The sequence below is a fragment of the Protomyctophum bolini genome, assembly GCF_963924005.1.
Source record: "Protomyctophum bolini genome assembly, chromosome: 5".
Classification (NCBI taxonomy): domain Eukaryota; kingdom Metazoa; phylum Chordata; class Actinopteri; order Myctophiformes; family Myctophidae; genus Protomyctophum; species Protomyctophum bolini.
The window spans coordinates 28,628,205-28,648,745 of NC_137866.1; the positions used below are offsets into that span (position 1 = coordinate 28,628,205).

General features: G+C 43.6%; 1 protein-coding gene across 1 annotated transcript; it reads left to right on the forward strand.

Moving 5' to 3' along the window:
- Window positions 1-4,025: 4,025 nt before the first annotated feature.
- On the forward strand, window positions 4,026-17,658 carry LOC308315038 (EMILIN-3-like; the record flags this gene model as incomplete). The annotated part of the gene is made up of 11 exons (XM_080762862.1): window positions 4,026-4,180; window positions 5,270-5,389; window positions 6,285-6,964; window positions 7,857-8,159; window positions 9,503-9,638; window positions 11,688-11,961; window positions 12,296-12,439; window positions 12,667-12,996; window positions 13,674-13,855; window positions 14,235-14,437; window positions 15,939-17,658. The coding sequence occupies 11 exons, from the start codon at window positions 4,026-4,028 to the stop codon at window positions 16,982-16,984; spliced, it is 3,573 nt and encodes a 1,190-aa protein (XP_080618988.1). The 3' UTR covers window positions 16,985-17,658.
- Window positions 17,659-20,541: the final 2,883 nt, after the last annotated feature.

Here is a 20,541-nt window from a genome sequence, read left to right on the forward strand (position 1 = left end):
AGGCTTGTTTATACGGAGCTGGACGCTTCAATCAGGGCAGAGGAAGATGATGTTAAAACTAAACTTTATGCCATGGACAGTATGCAGATAGTATAGCCTCATAACCCTAACCCCTAACCCCTAAACATAACCTCTAAATCAGTGGTTTTCAAGTCCGGGGACCACCAGTTGTCCTTGAGGGGGTTCCACTCTCAAGAGTTACATTATTGTTAAACATCTGCAATACTTAAGAAGTCTACAAGAAGTCTACACAATTAGAGAATGTAGAAGAATTGTTATTTTGATCAACGTTTGTCTGTTATCTCTCCTGTTAACTGCCTGTTATCTCTCCTAATGGTACCTACAAAATCTTCCAAATTGTTTTAATTGTTTATTTTCTTTTAATTCAAATATTCATTCATATGCCACACGTCAATCCAAGGACCTGCACATACCTTATTGTCGTACTTCCCTTAGGCAGTTCTCAATAGGATATAGAGGGTCTACTCTTTGGAATGTTGTTGATTCTAGACTGAAATAATCTCCATGTCTGCTAGTCTTTAAAGCAAACTACAAACAAACACTCTTATCCATCCAATTCACAGTTGGCTACATGTGTGAGTAGATCTGCAGATGGGTTGTTATTATGACTGTAATATAAAATATTGTTTGTGATATATATGTGTATGTGTATGTATGTCTATATATCTATATCTATAAGCGTTTCGCCGTGAGCTTCATCAGGTGCTATCACCTGACGAAGCATTTCTCTTCTGAGGAACAGAAACATTTTTCTCACAATGAATGTCTATTTCTCATGAGTCTGTCTGTCTGTCTGTCTGTCTGTCACACCGACACACGAGCACGCCTGCACACACAGTCTCACACACACACACACACACACACACGCACGCACGCACGCACACACACACACACACACACACACACACACACACACACACACACACACACACACACATACACACATACACATACACATGCACGCATGCACACACCACAGTGTTGTTGGGAGTCGGGGTGGGAACAGGGAGGGAGTTTTCCAGGTAGCACAGGGGCGTGTCCTGCCACAAGCAGGAAACAGGAAATAGGCTTAACAACAGCCAACAGTGAAATAATGGTTACAATGCAACTCCTGTTTCTGGCAGAGCTGGCAGTCAGCAGACTAAACATGGTGGTCCCCACTGAACTCACTTCTGAACAGAGCTAAACATGGTGATCTCCACTGAACTCACTTCTGATACAGGCTAAACATGGTGGTCCCCACTGAACTCACTTCTGATACAGGCTAAACATGGTGATCTACACTGAACTCACTTCTGATACAGAGCTAAACATGGTGATCTACACTGAACTCACTTCTGATACAGGCTAAACATGGTGGTCCCCACTGAACTCACTTCTGATACAAGCTAAACATGGTGATCTCCACTGAACTCACTTCTGATACAAGCTAAACATGGTGATCTCCACTGAACTCACTTCTGATACAGAGCTAAACATGGTGATCTACACTGAACTCACTTCTGATACAAGCTAAACATGGTGATCTCCACTGAACTCACTTCTGATACAGGCTAAACATGGTGGTCTCCACTGAACTCACTTCTGATACAGGCTAAACATCGTGGTCTCCACTGAACTCACTTCTGATACAGGCTAAACATGGTGGTCTACACTGAACTCACTTCTGATACAGGCTAAACATGGTGATCTCCACTGAACTCACTTCTGATACAGGCTAAACATGGTGATCTCCACTGAACTCACTTCTGATACAGGCTAAACATGGTGATCTCCACTGAACTCACTTCTGATACAGGCTAAACATAGGTATTTTACAAAAGCTCAGTTTACTGTGTACTGGAGCTTAAGCGCCAGGGCCCACAGCTTGCAGGGCCCTGTGCGAGACTATTTCAAACAGGTACAGCTGTTGCTTCCGTCGAAAAAACGTATTCATAGGTCACCAATTTCAATGGGGTCTTTTGATTTGGTGTATAGCGCCAGGGCCCTCGGTGGGGTTGATTCGGCACTGCATGGTCTTGCTGTGTAACATACTTCACAGGTTCGCGATTTGTTTCCATACATTATCATTATTCTCAACCTTTTCAGGTCGTGAAACCCCAAAATAATAATTCTATTTAAACTATATGGGGACCACCAAAATAATCATATTTGAACTGGGACCTCCAAAATAATCATATTTGAACTGGGGACCTCCAAAATAATCATATTTGAACTGGGGACCTCCAAAATAATCCTATTTGAACTGGACCAGCACCACACCCTGATAAGCACTTGAAATGGATAGGAGTTAAGGCATTACATCTTCACAAATGTCGCCTTTCTTTAATTATTTGACAATTTGGCCAATGTTTGACCAGATTTTATAGTAGCCTATATAGTTTGTTTATTACTTTTGATGCAATATGGCCTCTTTCTTTCTTTCTTTCGTGTGTGTGTGTGTGTGTGTGTGTGTGTGTGTGTGTGTGTGTGTGTGTGTGTGTGTGTGTGTGTGTGTGTGTGTGTGTGTGTGTGTGTGTGTGTGTGTGTGTGTGTGTGTGTGTGTGTGTGTGTGTGTGTGTGTGTGTGTGTGTGTGTGTGCTCGCACGGTTCCAACACACATCAGCATTAGTGTTTGTTTGTTCCTTTCTCCTATGTCAGTTTGCTGTGAGGTTTGGAGATCATCTGTGCCACTGTGAGACTCCAGCATGTGGCAAGACCTTTCACCTTTCGCTGAGGGAAGCTCGACCCATCACATACAAAAATGTCAGGAACAGTATTATTTAATTTTGTTTGCTAAAGTGTTTTGTGTCGGAGGCCTTGGCGCGATGTTTCAGAATCACCCTGGATCGCCGGCCGGCTGTGACAACTGATCAGAAAGGAGAAGATTATGTCATCAATACGAGCCTTATTGGTCTAAAAGGCATCTCTTCATTCATTCTACTTCTCATAAATCATAGCTCTATCGTGGCTCCTATAGTGTGTGATGATGAACAATATGCAACATTCCACTCATAGTTGAATGTTTCAACAGAATTAATAGATTAATAGCCTATATTAATAGTATGTGTAATATACACATAGCTTCCTTAGCTATGTTATGTACAGTAGGCTAATGCATTGTGTATAAGTAACAGTTGTCATTTTACTAAAATAGCTAAAAAGATGAATCAGATGAATTTGAGATATTGTTAGGGTGTAACAGTTACCATCCCCATGGAAGTCCAAATGAGTAGCCTATATATTATTATAGCCCTATAGTGCACTGGAAAAAACAACAAAAAAATTACATTTTAGACTATTTTTGGCACAACTGTGGAAAGAAATAAAAAGAATCACAGAGAACAGAAGCAACACATCAGCATGACGATGGACAACATGCTGGACTATTATATAATATCAAGCGCAGGTGGCTGTAAGTATATGACTGGAGGACTTCTATCAAAGACCCCCTGCCCCCACCACGTCCCCCCCCCCCTCCCCAGACAGTGTCACAGGTCGGTGTTATACTTAGAGGAGGAGGTGGTGGCAGTGGGAGGGGATATGCAGATGAGTAAGGGGACTCTATTAGTGCCACCCGCCGTCTCCCAAAAAACTCACAGTGGACTTTTGTCACCCTCCGACTGAGACACTCACCACACCCTGCACCCTGCCCTGCTCTGCTCCACACCACACCGGGGACACCAGAACACTGCCTGGGCTGTCCTGCTCTCTGCTCTGACACTGTTGGAATCCAGGAGTCATTTTAGTTTTTTTTGGTTTGTTTTTGTGTGCTTGGAGGTTTGGTGGAAGGTTATTTTTGTGATATCATGCACCGGGCATAGACCTAGACATCTCAGGGCTTTTTGTGGATATTGGCTCCAAATAGTTACAGTAGGATATTTTTCCTTCTATTTCACGACAGTTTCAAGGAGAAACTTGGCCTTTGATGCAGGCCCACAGTACTGTTTGTTTTCAAGCCGGTGTTCACTGCAGGAGGTTGTGAGTGGAAGCTCTCATCAGCTGGTGGTGGATTTATCAGCATCATGCATTTTGTGAAGGCTGCGAGTCACGTGCTTCTGGTGACACTGGTGGTGGCGCTGGCGCTGGTCGAGGCCAAGTTCTACCGGCCCGTCCAGTACAACCTCTACAAGTCTGGACCCAGCCAGCACCACCAGCCTGCTCCCAGTGCCAGACACAAGTAAGTATATTGATTATCTTCTCATAACCCCTTTATTCAGCATATTTTTTGTTTTTTTTACTTGACAAAAATATATAGGCCTACTGTATATTATTTTGTTATTAATGAATCAACCTGAAAATCTAAGAGATTAGGCCTGATTAAATCGAATAATCTGATCCACTAAACCCGGGTGATTATCACCCTGACAATTATGTTGTGATTTTTATAATGTTGCTGATGTCTGAGGTGGGTGGGTCTTTCAGTACCTTCTTGATGCTCAGTGACATCATAATGTTGCTGATGTCTGAGGTGGGTGGGTCTTTCAGTACCTTCATGATGCTCAGTGACATCATAATGTTGTTGATGTCTGAGGTGGGTGGGTCTTTCAGTACCTTCATGATGCTCAGTGACATCATAATGTTGTTGATGTCTGAGGTGGGCGGGTCTTTCAGTACCTTCATGATGCTCAGTGACATCATAATGTTGCTGATGTCTGAGGTGGGCGGGTCTTTCAGTACCTTCATGATGCTCAGTGACATCATAGAAGGTTTCTTTCCCTGCCCACATCCCTGTTTCTTTTCTTCTTTTTTTTGGGTGAATTTCACCTACATTTAGAGAAAAATCCCACACTCCCACAATGGGCTAACAGTTTTTTTCTTTTTTTCCCCCACTGGAACATTTTTCACATGTCCCAGGAATGGATGGACGAAAGAAGAAGTTCCCAGCTCCATTATTATTATTTTATTATATATAATAATTCCAACGTTTTACCTCAAGTTGCCATGTTACTACTTATTTTTTATGAAATATTTTCCTTAAAATATACCCGGGTTCACAATGCAACACGTTGTGTGCTTGTAGATCAGCTATTTTTGCTATTATTCTTTAGAATTAAATACTGTTGCACACCTGCAAGTGTTTTCTTACTTAGTTTTGTCTCTCTTCTGCTGTAGGAACCACTGTGGCTGCATGGTAGAGAAGACAGTGTTTTCTAACATAGATTTGTCCTCTCCTGTCTGTGTCCTCCATTCTAGGAACCACTGTGCATACGTGGTAGAGAAGACAGTGTTTTCTAACATTTTTGTCCTCTCCTGTCCTCCATTCTAGGAACCACTGTGCGTATGTGGTAGAGAAGACAATGTCCTACACCGTCCAGGCCGGAGCAGCTCCCGTAGTGAAGGCTGAGTACAACAAGTGTGCCTGGGGGAAGAAATGTCCTGCTCTAACGTGAGTTCAAATCAGCATAACATCATTCCTTGCAGGCCTTTCCATCCATCCACCATATATGGATTATAGTTTTATTTGACCACTTGTCTTTAAGCACACATACAGTAACACTCTGGACCGACCCCCTTGTCATGTGAAATTCAAGTGTCATTATTTTGAAATGAGTATACCGGCTATTTTCAAGGATTCCAAAAACCACACCCAATGCAATAGTCGCAACTCCTTTCAACTGCTTGCAACAAATCCGTTTTAAGGACTAAACTGCAACTCCTTCGTGTGATTTGGGCCTCTCTGCTTGTTCTTTGCATTTTCAATTTATTCAAATGTTAACAAAATACACATATCGTTGCTGGACTGCAATAGGCCTATAAAAGCGATGCAGTGCATAGATGAAAAGGCTGAAAAAAAGGCAGAAATGCTGTGATGCATTAGTATGTCACTATAGTTGGTCCAAATGTACATTACATTATGGATATGTGGTCATATCCCTGACTCAACTAATTGGTGTTTTTATATTGTCAAACATGACCCCCTTTGAAAAAATTCTGGAAACCCCTGCATGTCTGCTCTACACTATAGGGCCCTGTTTGTGTCACTGCCTTACCCCTTATCCCTAAACTTCTTTGCCTCTTTTTTATTTATTCTTTACGATTTTGAAAAACGTTTTTGAATAGTTCAAAGAGCTGATCTACAAGCTCACAACGTGTAGATGTAGATCGGCAAGTTGAACAATTTTTAAATGACGAAAATAGGGCCAAAAACCTCTTCTCTTCTACAAGTTCAGGACGTTTGACCCCCAGACGTCCCATGCAGTCAGAACAGGGATGCTATTGTATTAACTGATGGAACGTTCATGTGGTTATTATAATTCCTCTGTTGTTCCGCCATGTCGCAGGTATCGTTTGATGTACAAGCCCATGTTCAAGGTGGCGCACAAGACTGTGACGGAGTTGGAGTGGCGCTGCTGCCCGGGTCACTATGGCTACGGCTGCATGGAGGGCCACTACCAGCACAGCATGAAGGCCCTGCCGCCCTTCAAGGGCCCTCAGCAGAACTTCAAGGGCCCTCAGCAGCACTTCAAGGGGCCTCCCATGCACAAGGGCCCAATGTACAAGGGCCCACCGATGATGAAGGGTCCCGTGTACAACAAGGGCCCGCCTCCCGTGTACAACAAGGGCCCGCCCAGGCCCGTTCAGCACAACGTTAAGTCCATGCCGTGGAGCGGGAACCACGGGAACGGCGGTGTTCACGGCGTTCCCATGATGCACGGCGGCGGCTCTTACCCGGCCGCAGGTCGTCACTTTGGGCCTCACATACCCTCACACTCCTCCCCGGACCCGGACAGCCAGTTTGAAGAGTACCCTTCCGAGCCGGAGTTTGAGTACCCCACGGAGCCCGATCACCAGGACCCACAACACGAGCAAGTGCACGAGCACACACACGAGCACCAGCAAGTGCACGAGCACACTCACGAGCATCATGGTGGTGGTGGTGTTGGCGGTGCAGGCGGGGAGCACGAGGAGCACGTTCCAGGGGAAACAGCACCCCCTGTTGGTGGTGGTGAAGACATTGAAGGTATACTATAGGCCTATAATAATACTACCTGTAGATAAAATGGTTGTCAAACTTTAGCCTGTGTATATGCCTAGTGTGTATGGTGACAAGTTCAAGTGACAATAAAAAAATATCTTTGAAAATCTTTTTTTTTTATAAGAACGTGAAAGGGGTCGTTCACGATGAGTATAGGCTACTTTTACGTTGGTGTCGTAACTTATATTTGCACTTTCACTCGAGTAAAATGCAGGATGAGGGGTCATCATCATCAATATGTCTGTACATGGACAAAATATGTCCATGGCAAGACTTGTCCATGACAAATTTTAGATTTTCTGTTTGACACACCATTATAATGTTCTTATTTTTTATCATAAGACCCAAATTACTGAATGTCAGTCTCCAGGTTTTCTTCAGAATATGTACGACATTACTATGACACTGTGTATGTATTGGGAGTGTATGTATTGGGAGTTCAACTAGTATATATATAGTGGTTTTCAAATGTTTCATTTGTTTCAAGAGTAATAGTAAGAGAGTGGCGACACTAGCGTTGAATCCCATTGTAACAATGGAATGCGGAAGTGCTCATTCTATCTCAATGGGATAGTTCCAGCCATAGGAGCAATGTTTAGAACTATAGCCCATAGGCACCGGGCACCATCTTTGCGGCGAGATCAAAGCGCGTCGCTACTCTCCTAGCAGTTCAGATCTTTTTTTATACATTCAAAAACATGTGAAATTGGACATTAAAGTACAATTCCTTCGTACTTCTTTTACTCAAGTACATTTTGAATTCCGGACTCCTACTGGTAAAGGCCTATTCATACTCCAGTTTTAAGTGATGACAGTTTTGTTTAGTGAGTCATTGTCCATCACTTCTGTCTCATAATAACTAATAAATGTCCCCCAGGAGGTCAGGCCGTGGACAGTGAGACGGATGAGCGCCTGGGTCGCATGGAGGAGGACGTGAGGCGTCTCAACGTGGGCCTGGAGACCCTGCGCGGGACAGTGGACGGCCTGGAGGACGGCCTGAGGGCCTCGCTCCGGGAGGACGCCAACAGGATGCTGTCCGCTCTGCTCTCCGCTGCGCCCGGGGGCCCCCTGCTGGCCGCCTCGGCCCTGCGGGCCTCGTCCGGCGGGCACGCAGCGGTGGGATTCGGGGACATCCCCGGGGGGGAGATCCCCGAGGGAGACATGGACGCACGACCCGCAGGTAAGAACTGAAGACGTTTTACTCCAATACAATTATTTGAAAACTTTAGTTACTAGTTAACTTTGGAGATTTTAATTTTGATTAGAAAACATACATTAACCACTTCAACCCTATACATTTCGGTCATTTGAAAATAGCCGACGCATTGTGAGCTTGTAGATCTGCTATTTTCAAAATATGTTGTATACATATTTTTTTTACTTGTGAAATGGGCCATCTGCAATATGAGTACTTTTACTTTTAGTACTTTAAGTACATTTTGATGTACTTGTAACGAAGTAGTTCTAAATTGCAGTATTGGTAGTTTTACTTAAGCAAAACAATTGAGTCGTTTTTCCACCACTGCGGATGCAGAAGCTTATAGCGTCCATTGGGGCAACTCTGGCACAGGCCCATGCAGTCAGCTTCTGAAATACTGGGGCAAAAAAACAACAAAACAACAAAACATAGCCTACATTGGCAGTAACCTCACTTCACCAGACTAAACATAGCCTACATTGGCATTAACCTCATTTCACCAGACTAAACATAGCCTACATTGGCAGTAACCTCACTTCACCAGACTAAACATATAGCCTACATTGGCAGTAACCTCACTTCACCAGACTAAACATATAGCCTACATTGGCAGTAACCTCACTTCACCAGACTAAACATAGCCTACATTGGCAGTAACCTCACTTCACCAGACTAAACATAGCCTACTACATTGGCAGTAACCTCACTTCACCAGACTAAACATAGCCTACATTGGCAGTAACCTCACTTCACCAGACTAAACATAGCCTACATTGGCAGTAACCTCACTTCACCAGACTAAACATAGCCTACATTGGCATTAACCTCACTTCAACAGATTTTCTGCCTCACCTCGGGAGTGACATTGTCAGCCCCTCACCCCTAGCTGTGCATGCACATTGCTGTTGTAGCCAACGTGTCCAAAATCACACCTCACCAACCACAGCAAGCCACCTTTGTTTTAAATGGTCCCCCATTAGCGAGTCGACAAAACCGGTCAGAGTTGCGCGTCTTGCTCACAAGAGTCACAGCGCTCACAACTCCATGCCGTGGAACCCGAGTGAAACTAAATGTAATGCCTCAACTGCCTACAATTGCTTGTCAGGGTAGGAAGGGGACCTCTAGTTCAAATATGATTATTTTGTATTATTTAGTAGTACGAAGGGAAGGGCGCGTTCATTTAAATGGGGGGGCTACAGTACCTGGTCTGTATGTATTACTATTTATTTAATGATGTACTGATTGCTCCAGGTCTGTTGGCCAGGCGCCGGGCGGTTACCGTGGGTCTGTAGTGTGTATTTAATGATGTACTGATTGTTCTCCAGGTATGTTGGCCGGGGGGTTACCGGGTCTCGGGGAGCTGAACAGCAGACTGGACAGTCTCCGGTCAGAGCTGCTGACCAAGGCTGCTGAGCTGCAGGAGCTGAGAGCCACGGTGATGGGCCACGACGGAGCATTGAGGTCAGTTAATACTTAATACCGCTATTATTATTATTATTATTAACAAACGGGAAGTGTCATCACATATATCCATACATAGACAAATGTGTCTGTGGCTAAAGAATCAATAATAATGTGTACGTCTCCAGGTTTAGTTTAGAATGAGACTGGTTTACTTTGACCCTGTGTGGCACATTATTATAGGAGTCCAACTAGAACGGTGGTTATCAGACGTTTTATTTCCAAGGAGAACCCCCATATAACTCTGAGAGTGTACAAATGGACCCTTATAGAGCGTCGCAGTCCCGCCCCCTTTCATGACGACACCAGGCCCAGGAAATAATTCCCAATGCATTCTCCCCATAGACATTTCAAAAAAGAATATGAGACTGCTCGCCCCTTTACCAACTCGCCCCGGGCGTACAGCCGGCGGATCACAATTCCTAAAGTAATCTAAGTAAATTATACTTTAACGGTTAAACCTAACCTTATTCCTAACCTCAACCTCAGTAAAACTATGCCTAACCCTAAACTTATTTCTAAACTTATTCTCAGTAAAACAAAATAAAGAATACAAGAACTGCCGCACCGAGCTGTCGGCGTGAGGTCGGCGGAAAAAAGCTGTGGCAAGATGGAATTGGGGCGACATGACCTGTTACTTCAAAAATACCTTTTAAGCGTCGTACAAAGCGAACTCAAGTCGTGACAAATCATGACAACAAACACAATAAATAAACACAAACACAATGGAGTTGCACCACTCAGTTCACACGGGTGTGATTTTTTTCTTCTATCTAATTATTTGTTTGGCCCAAAACATTGTGTTTATATTGTCATGATTTGTCACGACAAGAGTTGGCTTTGTCCACAGCGTAAACGTCTTTGAGGAAAATGAACAGGGAATTATTTTCTGGGTCTCTCGAGGGGGCGGGACTGCAACGCTCTATATATGTCACAGTTACAGACCTGTAATGGTCTTTAGGGGCAGGGATGGCTAGCTCTTCATGGGTTTGTGTACTCATGTTGTATGTCCCTGGCAAACATAGAATTCGGACAAAAATGTCCACCACCACAAGCCAGCATGGTGATGATGACTGATACACCGTGTTGATTTCGTCGACTAAAGATGTTCGTCGACTACCTTTTTTCACTGACAAAAACGACATAAAACAAAATAAAAACGAAGCCATGATGACTAAAACTATATCTATATGACTATATAGCCTACTGTCAATTTTGTCAACGAATGAAAACTGGGAAAAAAACTGAAAATGTTAGGAAGGGACTAGTGGACAAGAGATCAAGTATAAGTAAAAGTCATTATTTTTTTAAAGAGTAAAATAGGACATTCTGTAAAATGAGTATACTGTATATGCCGCACCTTTACTTTTGATATAGGCTATTATTTATTTGGATGTAATACAACTGTTGACAGAGATAGGCCCTTATTTATCAACGCGGTGTACACCCAAAATTGGGTACACCCAAAATTGGGTGTACACCGCGTTGATAAATAAGGGCCATAATGTCTACTTTGCAGACATAATAATCCATGGTTTCTTGTTGTTCTCATGTTTTTGAATTGTACATTTGGTTGTTCTTTTTTTTACCACAAATGTACAGATGAATGTTATTAGACAGATGCCATAGTTTAATTGTTTACCCATGGTCTCCTACGGTTTCAAATGTACAGAATGGTATTTATGGCATCATGTCATAAATAGCTACACAACATACCATCAGCAGTGTTCAGTGTTGACCTGGTATCCGTTTCTAAACTGTCTATAGTAAGGTGACTAATTATCTTGTTAAATATATTCCCCCCATGTCGTACTTGTAAGTCGGTCTGGATGAGAGCTGGTATAGTCTGCAAAAAAATGCCTAAATCAGGGACATAAGAAGTAATTTATTTCCAGCGTTTTTCAGCCCAAGAATCCCTTATAGATGAGAGAGAGAGAGAGAGAGAGAGAGAGAGAGAGATGTGCTGCAGATTAAACGTTCTCATAGATTTCACAGCTAGCTTCATAGTCAGTGTCCATTTCTAAACGTCTAAAATTGTAACATTTTCAGCAAGCTGTCGGGATCGGGGGTCTCCTCCGCCCTGCTGGGCGAGGACGCCCAGAGCGCCATGGAGAGGCTGGTGGACGCCAGGATGGGCGCGGCCCGTGCAGAGATGCTGGCCGGGTTGGAGAGGCGTGTGGAGAGCGCCGAGGAGCGCTGCGAGGACAAGACCGGCGAGCTGCGGCGCCAGTGCCAGAGGGAGCGGGGCGAGGGGCGGAGGCAGATGGAGGAGGAGCTTAGCGGAAGCACCTCCCACCTGAGGAGAGACCTGGCCAGCATGCAGGTATAGGGGGCACTGCTGTGACGGTTTTCACGTTTTAGATGGCGATTAATTGTCGCACAAATAATTGCGGTTAACGATTTAATTGTGTTTTTTCTAGTGATGCACGATATAATCGGTAGCATATCGAAATCAGACATATCGGTATCGGATCGGTCTCAAAATTATTCGCTTTTGTTATGTGTATTTCTAATTTAAAGGCAGCATAATCTGTATAATATCGGAATCGGTATCAGCAGATATGACCTTGCAAATAATCGTAGATCGGATATCATCTCAGATAACTGCGATCGGGCAATGATGTAATAATAATAATAATAATAATTGTGTCGTGCAGGCTCAGATTCACGGCGTGGAGGCTGCGGACAGCTGCTGTGGACGGACGTCCGGCCTGGACGAGAGGGTCAGCCTCCTGGAGCAGTCTGTGTCTGGACTCAACCAGTCCCAGCTGCACCTGGCCAAAGAACTGGGTGGACACAAGGTTAGTAGTGACCATGCTACAGTTACACACTTATTCCACCAGAGAGAGCAACACACACACCCACACGCACAGGCACGTCCATCTGGTTCCATTTGTACACTCTCAGAGTTACATACCCATAGTGGTCTATTTGGCTGGGATCTCCCTCAAGGACCCCTGGGGGTCCCGAACCCTACTTTGTGGAACTATACTGTGCTAAATATCTGAATTGTGAACTGTAAATCCAGGACCACATGGAGGGCATGGTGGCGGGCAGGCTGGAGTACGTAGAGGCCATGCTCAACCTGACGGAGACGACGATGGAGGCCAGCAGCGGCGCCCCCGGTGGCCTGGAGGCCCACCTGGACGGCAAGCTGCGGGCGCTGGAGGGCCGCCTGCTGACGGCCGTGGAGGAGCTGGTGGGCAGCGCCAACGCCACCACGCTGGAGGGCCACGCCGTGATGCCCACCGACCTGGAGAGCCTCCGGGGCAGACTGGAGATGGACGTGGAGCGGGTGCAGAAACACCTCAGCGACCTGGAGACGCGCTGCCTCGCGCACTCTGCTTCTAATGTACAGGTGAATACTCATGTAATAACTAATAGTATAGAATCCTTCTAATGTACAGGTGAATACATACTCATGTACTAACTAATAGTATAGAATCCTTCTAATGTACAGGTGAATACATACTCATGTACTAACTAATAGTATAGAATCCTTCTAATGTACAGGTGAATACATACTATAGAATCTTTCTGATGTACAGGTGCATAAATAGTAATGTAACTAATAGTATAGAATCCTTCTGATGTACAGGTGAACAACACTAATGTGATAACTAGGGCGGTCAAACGATTACAATTTTTAATCAGCACAGTCTTAAAACAAGGAACTGAGTTGATCAAATAGAATCAATTATCGGTTACTGCATCGTCTATTTCTCGCTTCAAATGTCAAAAACATTTTTGAGAGAAATGTTTAGCTGCAAATGACATTGTGTGTTTGTTTACATGGCTGTCATGTTGGATACAGCAGTAAATCAAGCTGCACAGCAGGTGCTCTGAGCCTTTGATTAGCCAGCGGTCTGTTATAGAGCAGAGCGGTCTATTATAATGAAATAACACACAGCTGAATTCAGTGAATCAAGCATTCAACCAAGCCATGTAAAAAGCTCGTTTATAAACTGATAAAGTCTTATAACCAAATAAAAAGTAGTAAACTCTAATGACCTTAATGTTGTGTCCATCCACCAGGCGGATGCGGGTGTGTCGGGCGAGGTGGATGAGAACGCCCGCATGGCGCTGGACGCCCATGCCGTGCGTCTCAACAGCCTCAACGCCACGCTGCAGGCTCTCCTGAACCAACGGGCCCTCAGGGGCCTGCCGGAGGGGGAGGAGGGAGGCCCCTCGGTCCAGGGAGAGCTCACCATCCTCAGGTCAGTTCGAGGAAGAAGTATTCCTCTTCTAAGTTTTACTCTACAGTGTAGACATAAGCTCATTTCGAATAGACAAGGGTTAGAATAGGGCATGATTGGTTAATTTTAATGTGTGTTTTGTAATAATATAAAATACAAAGTAACTAGTAGTAACTAGAAAAGTCTTTCAAATCCCTCCCCTCTGAGATGTAGTGATAACTCTACTCAATTACTGTCTGTAATCTAGTAAATGTACTTAGCTACTTCCTACCTCTGCCCCACAAAGGTTCATAGAAAATGTACTAAACTACTTTCTCAGGTTCATAGTAAATGTACTTAGCTACTTACTCAGGTTCAGAGTAAATGTACTTAGCTACTTCCAACCTCTGCCCTCCTACAGGTGTGACATCCAGAGCGTCAACGACAGCCTGACGGGGCTGGTGGGCTCGGTGGGGACAGTGGCTCAACATATGGATCACGTGAACAACACGTGGACGGAGAGAGAGGGCCGTCTGGCCCACCAGATGAGAGGCGTGGTCCAGCTGGTGGGGCGCCAGGCGTCCATGCTGGGGGCCGGGGACCGCAGGTTGACCCGCATGAAAAGTAAACATACCTGCATACATATACATACAGTCACCAACGTCATTTTTATTTAGCTTTTTGTGTTGTAGATTTGGCTATTTGCATTACTTTTGAGTGATACTCTTAGGAATTACTTTTATTTACTAAAATAAAAATAAATATGGAGATAAAAAAACGGTTTTTACCGAACATCAAGGATGAATACTAGGGGTGTAACTATGAATGAGTGAATGAGTGAATGAGTGAATGAGTGAATGAGTGAATGAATGAATGAATGAGTGAATGAATGAATGAGTGAATGAGTGAATGAGTGAATGAGTGAATGAATGAGTGAATGGGTGAATGAATGAGTGAGTGAATGAGTGAATGAGTGAATGAATGAATGAATGAATGAATGAATGAGTGAATGAATAAGTGAGTGTCATGGTTCTTTGAGGATGGTTCGTATGGGTGTGTAACGGTTCAGTTCTTTTTGGTTCTTAGTCCATGAGCCAGAGCTCCAAAATTGGTGGGAAAAACTAGACCTATATTAAATTGTTTATAGGAGCAATACAAGTAAATTAATACATGATAACCCTTCCACAGTAGTAGCTTTTTAATATTTTCGATTATTTTGCATATTTTCCTACATAAAAGCCTCATTTGCTTATTTAAAAATGTAAAATTTGTAATAGAATAAACCATTGTCTTCGTGTAAGTACTCAATTGGGGAAGTTTCATGGTGAAAACAATATAATATAGGTATGGTTTTGCCAATCATAATTAATGTTCCAATGTTGGAGCTCTGGCTCATAGACTAAGAACCAAAAAGAACTGAACCGGTTCCCATTGGGAACCAAGCGGTGGAAAAAGGGGCCTCAGAGTTATGGGGGCCCTTGAAACGTTTGAGACCCACTGTGCTACACTAAATGGAACAGAGCCTTTCTGGCTCCAAAACTGTGGAATGCACTTCCCATTGCAGTCAGAACTGCAGCATCACTCCCAATCTTCCGCCGTAGTCTGAAAACCCACCTTTTCAGACTCCATCATGGCCCATAGCACTTACCCTACCCCTTAGATAGCATTTCTGTAGACTTAGATAGCATTTGATACAGACTTATAGCATGTTATGTAGACAGCACTACAATTACATTGTATATAGTCATAGTACATATGTATAGCATAGTAGTATATATGTATAGTTCATATGTATAGTTTCATTAGATAGATACTCCACTGTTACTTTCTTAGCTTACGCATGTTTCATGATAAATGCTTTTATGTATGCCCATGCTTTTGTTCTTGCTTAATGTAAGTCGCTCTGGATTAAGAGCGTCTGCTAAATGCCTAAATTGTAAATTGTAAATTGTTATTAATAGCATTGGTAACACAGACCCAATTTCCTAAAGCCTATATCTTATTCATATCGCTATAAAAATGTTACACCGCCTGAAAGGAATGCGTTTTGTTTCTCCTCATTTTGAATATTATCCAGCGTTTGAAAAAACCTAATCTGTTGCCCCTGATGTCTTTTTGAAAACAGGCGAGCTCGCGGGCATGAAGCGGAGGCTGGCCGGGGAGGTGCAGGGCTGCCGGACCACCGCCCTGGGGGTCCTGCAGGAGGTGGAGGAGGTGGGGGGCCGCGTGTCCAGCGTGGAGAACCAGTGCAAGGGCCTGAAGGGCATGGAGGCCCACCTGGAGAGGATCCGCGTGGAGCTGGAGGGCCAGGCGGACTCGCTGCTCTCGCTGGTCAACGGGACGCTCAGCAGCCACGCCCAGCAGCTCTCCGAGCTGAGGATCGGCCTCCTGAGCTGTGGCTCCAACAACAACAACAACAACAACAACAACGACAACGGTACCGCACCGAGCACGACGAGGCCAGAGCCGGAGCCCACCCAGAACACCACCGTCCTACCCCCCACCTGTACCAACGGGACCACCGGGCCAGAGCCCGAGCCCACCCAGAACACCACCGTCCTACCCCTGAACAGAACCACCGGTACCACCGAGCCAGAACCCATCCAGAACCCCGAGGTCTATGGGGTGCTAGATGGGTCCATATTACCGCCAAACGGTACCATCCAGAACCCTGTAGTACCCCTGAACAGCACCAATAACGGGACCTCCGGGCAAGATGAGCCAGAACCCATCCAGAACCCCGAGGTCTATGGGGTGCTAGATGGGTCCATAGTACCGCCAAACGGTACCATCCAGAACCCTGTAGTACCCCTGAACAGCACCAATAACGGGACCTCCGGGCAAGATGAGCCAGAGCCCATCCAGAAGAACCCTGAGGTGGTGTATGGGGTGCTGGATGGGTCCGTTGTACCCATGAACAGTACCACCACCACCGGGCTGGAGCCAGAGCTCACCCTGCAGCAGCATCCCGTACCCCTGAACGGAACCGCTGGCGGTACCACCACCACCGGGCCAGCTGAGCCTGCAGAGCACATCCTGAACCCTGTGGTCTATGGGGTGCTGGATGGGTCCGTTGTACCCACCGGACAACAGCCAAAACCCACCCAGCAGGATACCGCCGTACCCCCACCGCCTCCGGAGACAAGAGGAGACACTTTCACCTTGATTTAATACAAAAAATAACTAAGTTCTGTTTCTCTCATGGGACGATCTATGGATATGGAGACGAAACAGTCGGTTTCCCAAAACCCCATTTGTGGGTTTCGCAGACCAAATTTTTCGGTCCTTTAATACATATTTTGTTTGTACTAATTATTTCAAAACATTTTCCAAAAATGTCCACCCCCCCAAAAAAAAGCATTTTGTTATTTTAAAGAATTTCACAAACAGCACATAGGGATTACATTAGAATCTAATTTATCTAATGATTAGATATTATTGACACTGGGTGAAAAAAATGGGGTTGCAAAATCGTGGGATAAAAAATAATTAAAAAAATCACAAATAAATTAAGACATCAAGGAAATTCCATGAAGAAGTAATGAAAATAGCCGATATCTGTAAAAGCTTTGAAATGAAAAGAATCATCACCATTATGATGATAATTTAGGCCCTTATGAGAGATCTGCTATTTTTCTAGTTTGGGTTCCCAGGGAGACATAGCATTTCTCTGTTGGGTCTCGAGCTCAGGAGTTTTAGGAACCACTGCTGTGGAGTTCAGTAGACTTTTTATTTATTTTTTAACTTAAAAGGAAAAGTAGAAATGTACCACAATGTAGAAATATTGAAATATATCAGGAGGAAAGGGCCTGTATTTAAAATGTGACTTTGAATAGAATCACAAAGGTATCAGCAACATAAGATACTTAAAGTAAAAGTGCTCATTATGAATGGATGGATGGATGGACTTTTTTCAAAAAAAATAGCAGATCTACAAGCTTGTAGATCAGCTATTTTTGAATAGCTGATCTATATAATAGGTATGTTTTGTAATAATAATCAAAACATTCTACAAAGTAACTTGTAACTAAAGTTTTCAATGAATTGTAGTGGTGTAGAAGTACAAACATAAATACTCAACTAAAGTCAAAGTATTAGTATTTGAGTAAATGTACTTACTCTCCACCACTGTGAACTATAGTAGAATACACGATGAGTACATTATGAGGTGTGTGATTGACATGACAATATTATATTTACAGTAAATATGCTGTAAGGTTTAGAACCAGCACTGAAAAAAATGACAATGATTTTACTTTACTCGTTTTATTTTTGATTTATAGAATGAAAAATGAAACCACAAATGGCAGCTCTGATGCAGCGTGTCAAAAGTCAAAGTCGTATGATTTGTCACACAAACGTCACCGCAGTGAAATTTGTTCTCCGCATTTGACCCAACTCTTGGAGTGGTGAGCCGCAGCCAAGGAGCGGTGAGCTGCAGCCGCGCTGCGCTCGGGAATCATTTTGATTAGTTGATTTGACCTCCCCCAATCCAACCCATTGATGCCGAGTGCCAAGCAGGGAGGCATGGGGTCCCATTTTTACATTGGTATGACACGACTGGGGATCGAACCCCCGACCTCCCAGTTTCAGGGCAGACACTATAACTACAAGGCCACTGACTGCAGGTCATTATGATGGGACCCTTGGACCGTGCAGTAAGGGTCCTTTAAGGGGGACTCATGCGGTCTCCAGACAAAATTCCTGAAATTTCATCTTCATAATAATCTTTATTGTCCCGAAGGATGCTCATCTTCACAGGTCTGTTCAAATACCCACAGCAACACAACACAGTACAGAAAACATAACACCAAGACAATACAAAAACATGAGGTCCCCACTGCATACAGAACCATCCTATCGATGAGGCAGTTTGTTTAATGCCGTGATGGCTGAGGGGACAAAACCCCTACTAAAACTGACCTTTTTTTCCATGGCAATTGGGATCTGTATCTTATTTGTCCAGATAGCATGAGGTGGAAAAAGTGATACAGGTGTCATGTGATATTGTGATATTGCTAGCCGTGTGTGTGTGATGTCCTTATTGTTCTTATCAGAAAGTGTGGGTGGCTTTAAGAAACTAGTCAATTCATATTCAACTAGTCGACTAGTAAATCCACTAGTTGACCTCGTTGGTACTAGTTGATTCTTTTTTTCTTTTCTTTTCCTTCCCGTTTTTGTAGACCTCAATGTCAGGTAGATTATAGTTCAGTCACCAATGTACACAAATATGTACAAATATTATTATTATTCTTTTTACATAATAGGCAGGTCTATAGTTAAACAACTAGTTGACTAGTAAAAATCACTAGAAGTGAACGCCCTCAATGATCTTGGAAGTAATACTGAAAAGGTTTTGTTTCTGTTAGGCATGGACATTCACCATAATTAGGCTCTACGCACAGCAGCTGCATTGGAAAGAATTCAACCCTGTTCATAGCAGCCACAGTACTGTTATACTGTAGGGGGTTCAGTGTCTTGCTCATGGACACTTTGACACTAACCCAGGAGGAGGGGAGCTGCATGGGGTCGAACCGGGAACGTTCCTTCCCCGAGCAGCCAGCCGCTATAGCTTTGTCAATTTGGGGTTACTGGAAATAACATAAAATTGAGAATCACTGCATTGGTACTAGACCAAGAAGCCAGGAGCATGGAGTCAGTGTTCTGAGCAAAAATGTTTACATGTTTAGTTTTTGTTTACCATTTTCTTTCTTTTTTAATTTTGTTTTTAGCACATAGTAAAAGTGTAGAATAGCAGCTAGTGTCCAAGATACCGTTGATGGTTCTTTTTTTGTTACTGTTTCCCGTCAAATAAACGTTTTGTATTTCTAATTATTTTTTAAATAATGTCATTCACAAGTATTGTGCTGTTTTAAATTGATATTCAAATAAAGCAGTAGTTTCTTTACCACTGACTATTTTGTCTGTCTGTGAGCACGAGGAGTAGCTATGATAATAATAATAATACATACGATTTATATAGCGCTCGCTTTACAGAAAGAAATACAGACATATTTATTAGAAAACTATTTTTAAAAGGTTAAAAACTAGAAATCAAAATAAAAAGAGGGTCGAACAAGAAGGGGTGTGTGTGTGTGTGTGTGTGTGTGTGTGTGTGTGTGTGTGTGTGTGTGTGGGGGGGGTCATGTAGGGAAAGCCAGTTTGAAAAGGTGGGTTTTGAGTGTGCTTTTGAACATGAGTGGCATGAGAAAAGGTGGGTTTTGAGTGTGCTTTTGAACATGAGTGGCTCACATCAAAACCTGGGCATCTTTCTAAAGTTAACAAACCTATAACGGTGGAAAACCACAAGAGGGCAGCAGATATCTAATTTCGTTGTGTTGGTTGTGTGTTTACTGTTTGGCTGGTCATGTGTCATGTGAATATCCATCGGACCAATCAGAGTGGACTATCACACCTGTGCTCCATTCTGCTAATCAGTATTTAAACCCTGATAATTTCCTGGTGCTCAGAATCAGATATCTGCTCGCTTTTCTCTGTGCCAAACTTTCTTTTAGCTGGAGGTTTCCCCCCCCTGCATGGACCTCATGGACTTGGTAATTATCTGTAGTTTTGTATTAATCATTGATTCTTACTTTGACTGAGAGGTGTTCTTGCAAATTCACTAGAGTTGCAATACATCACCTTCATCATAATTCATTGACTGGGTCTATGTGAGCTTGTAGATTGGCCATTTTCATTCCTAATATTATTAGGAATGAAAATGGCCA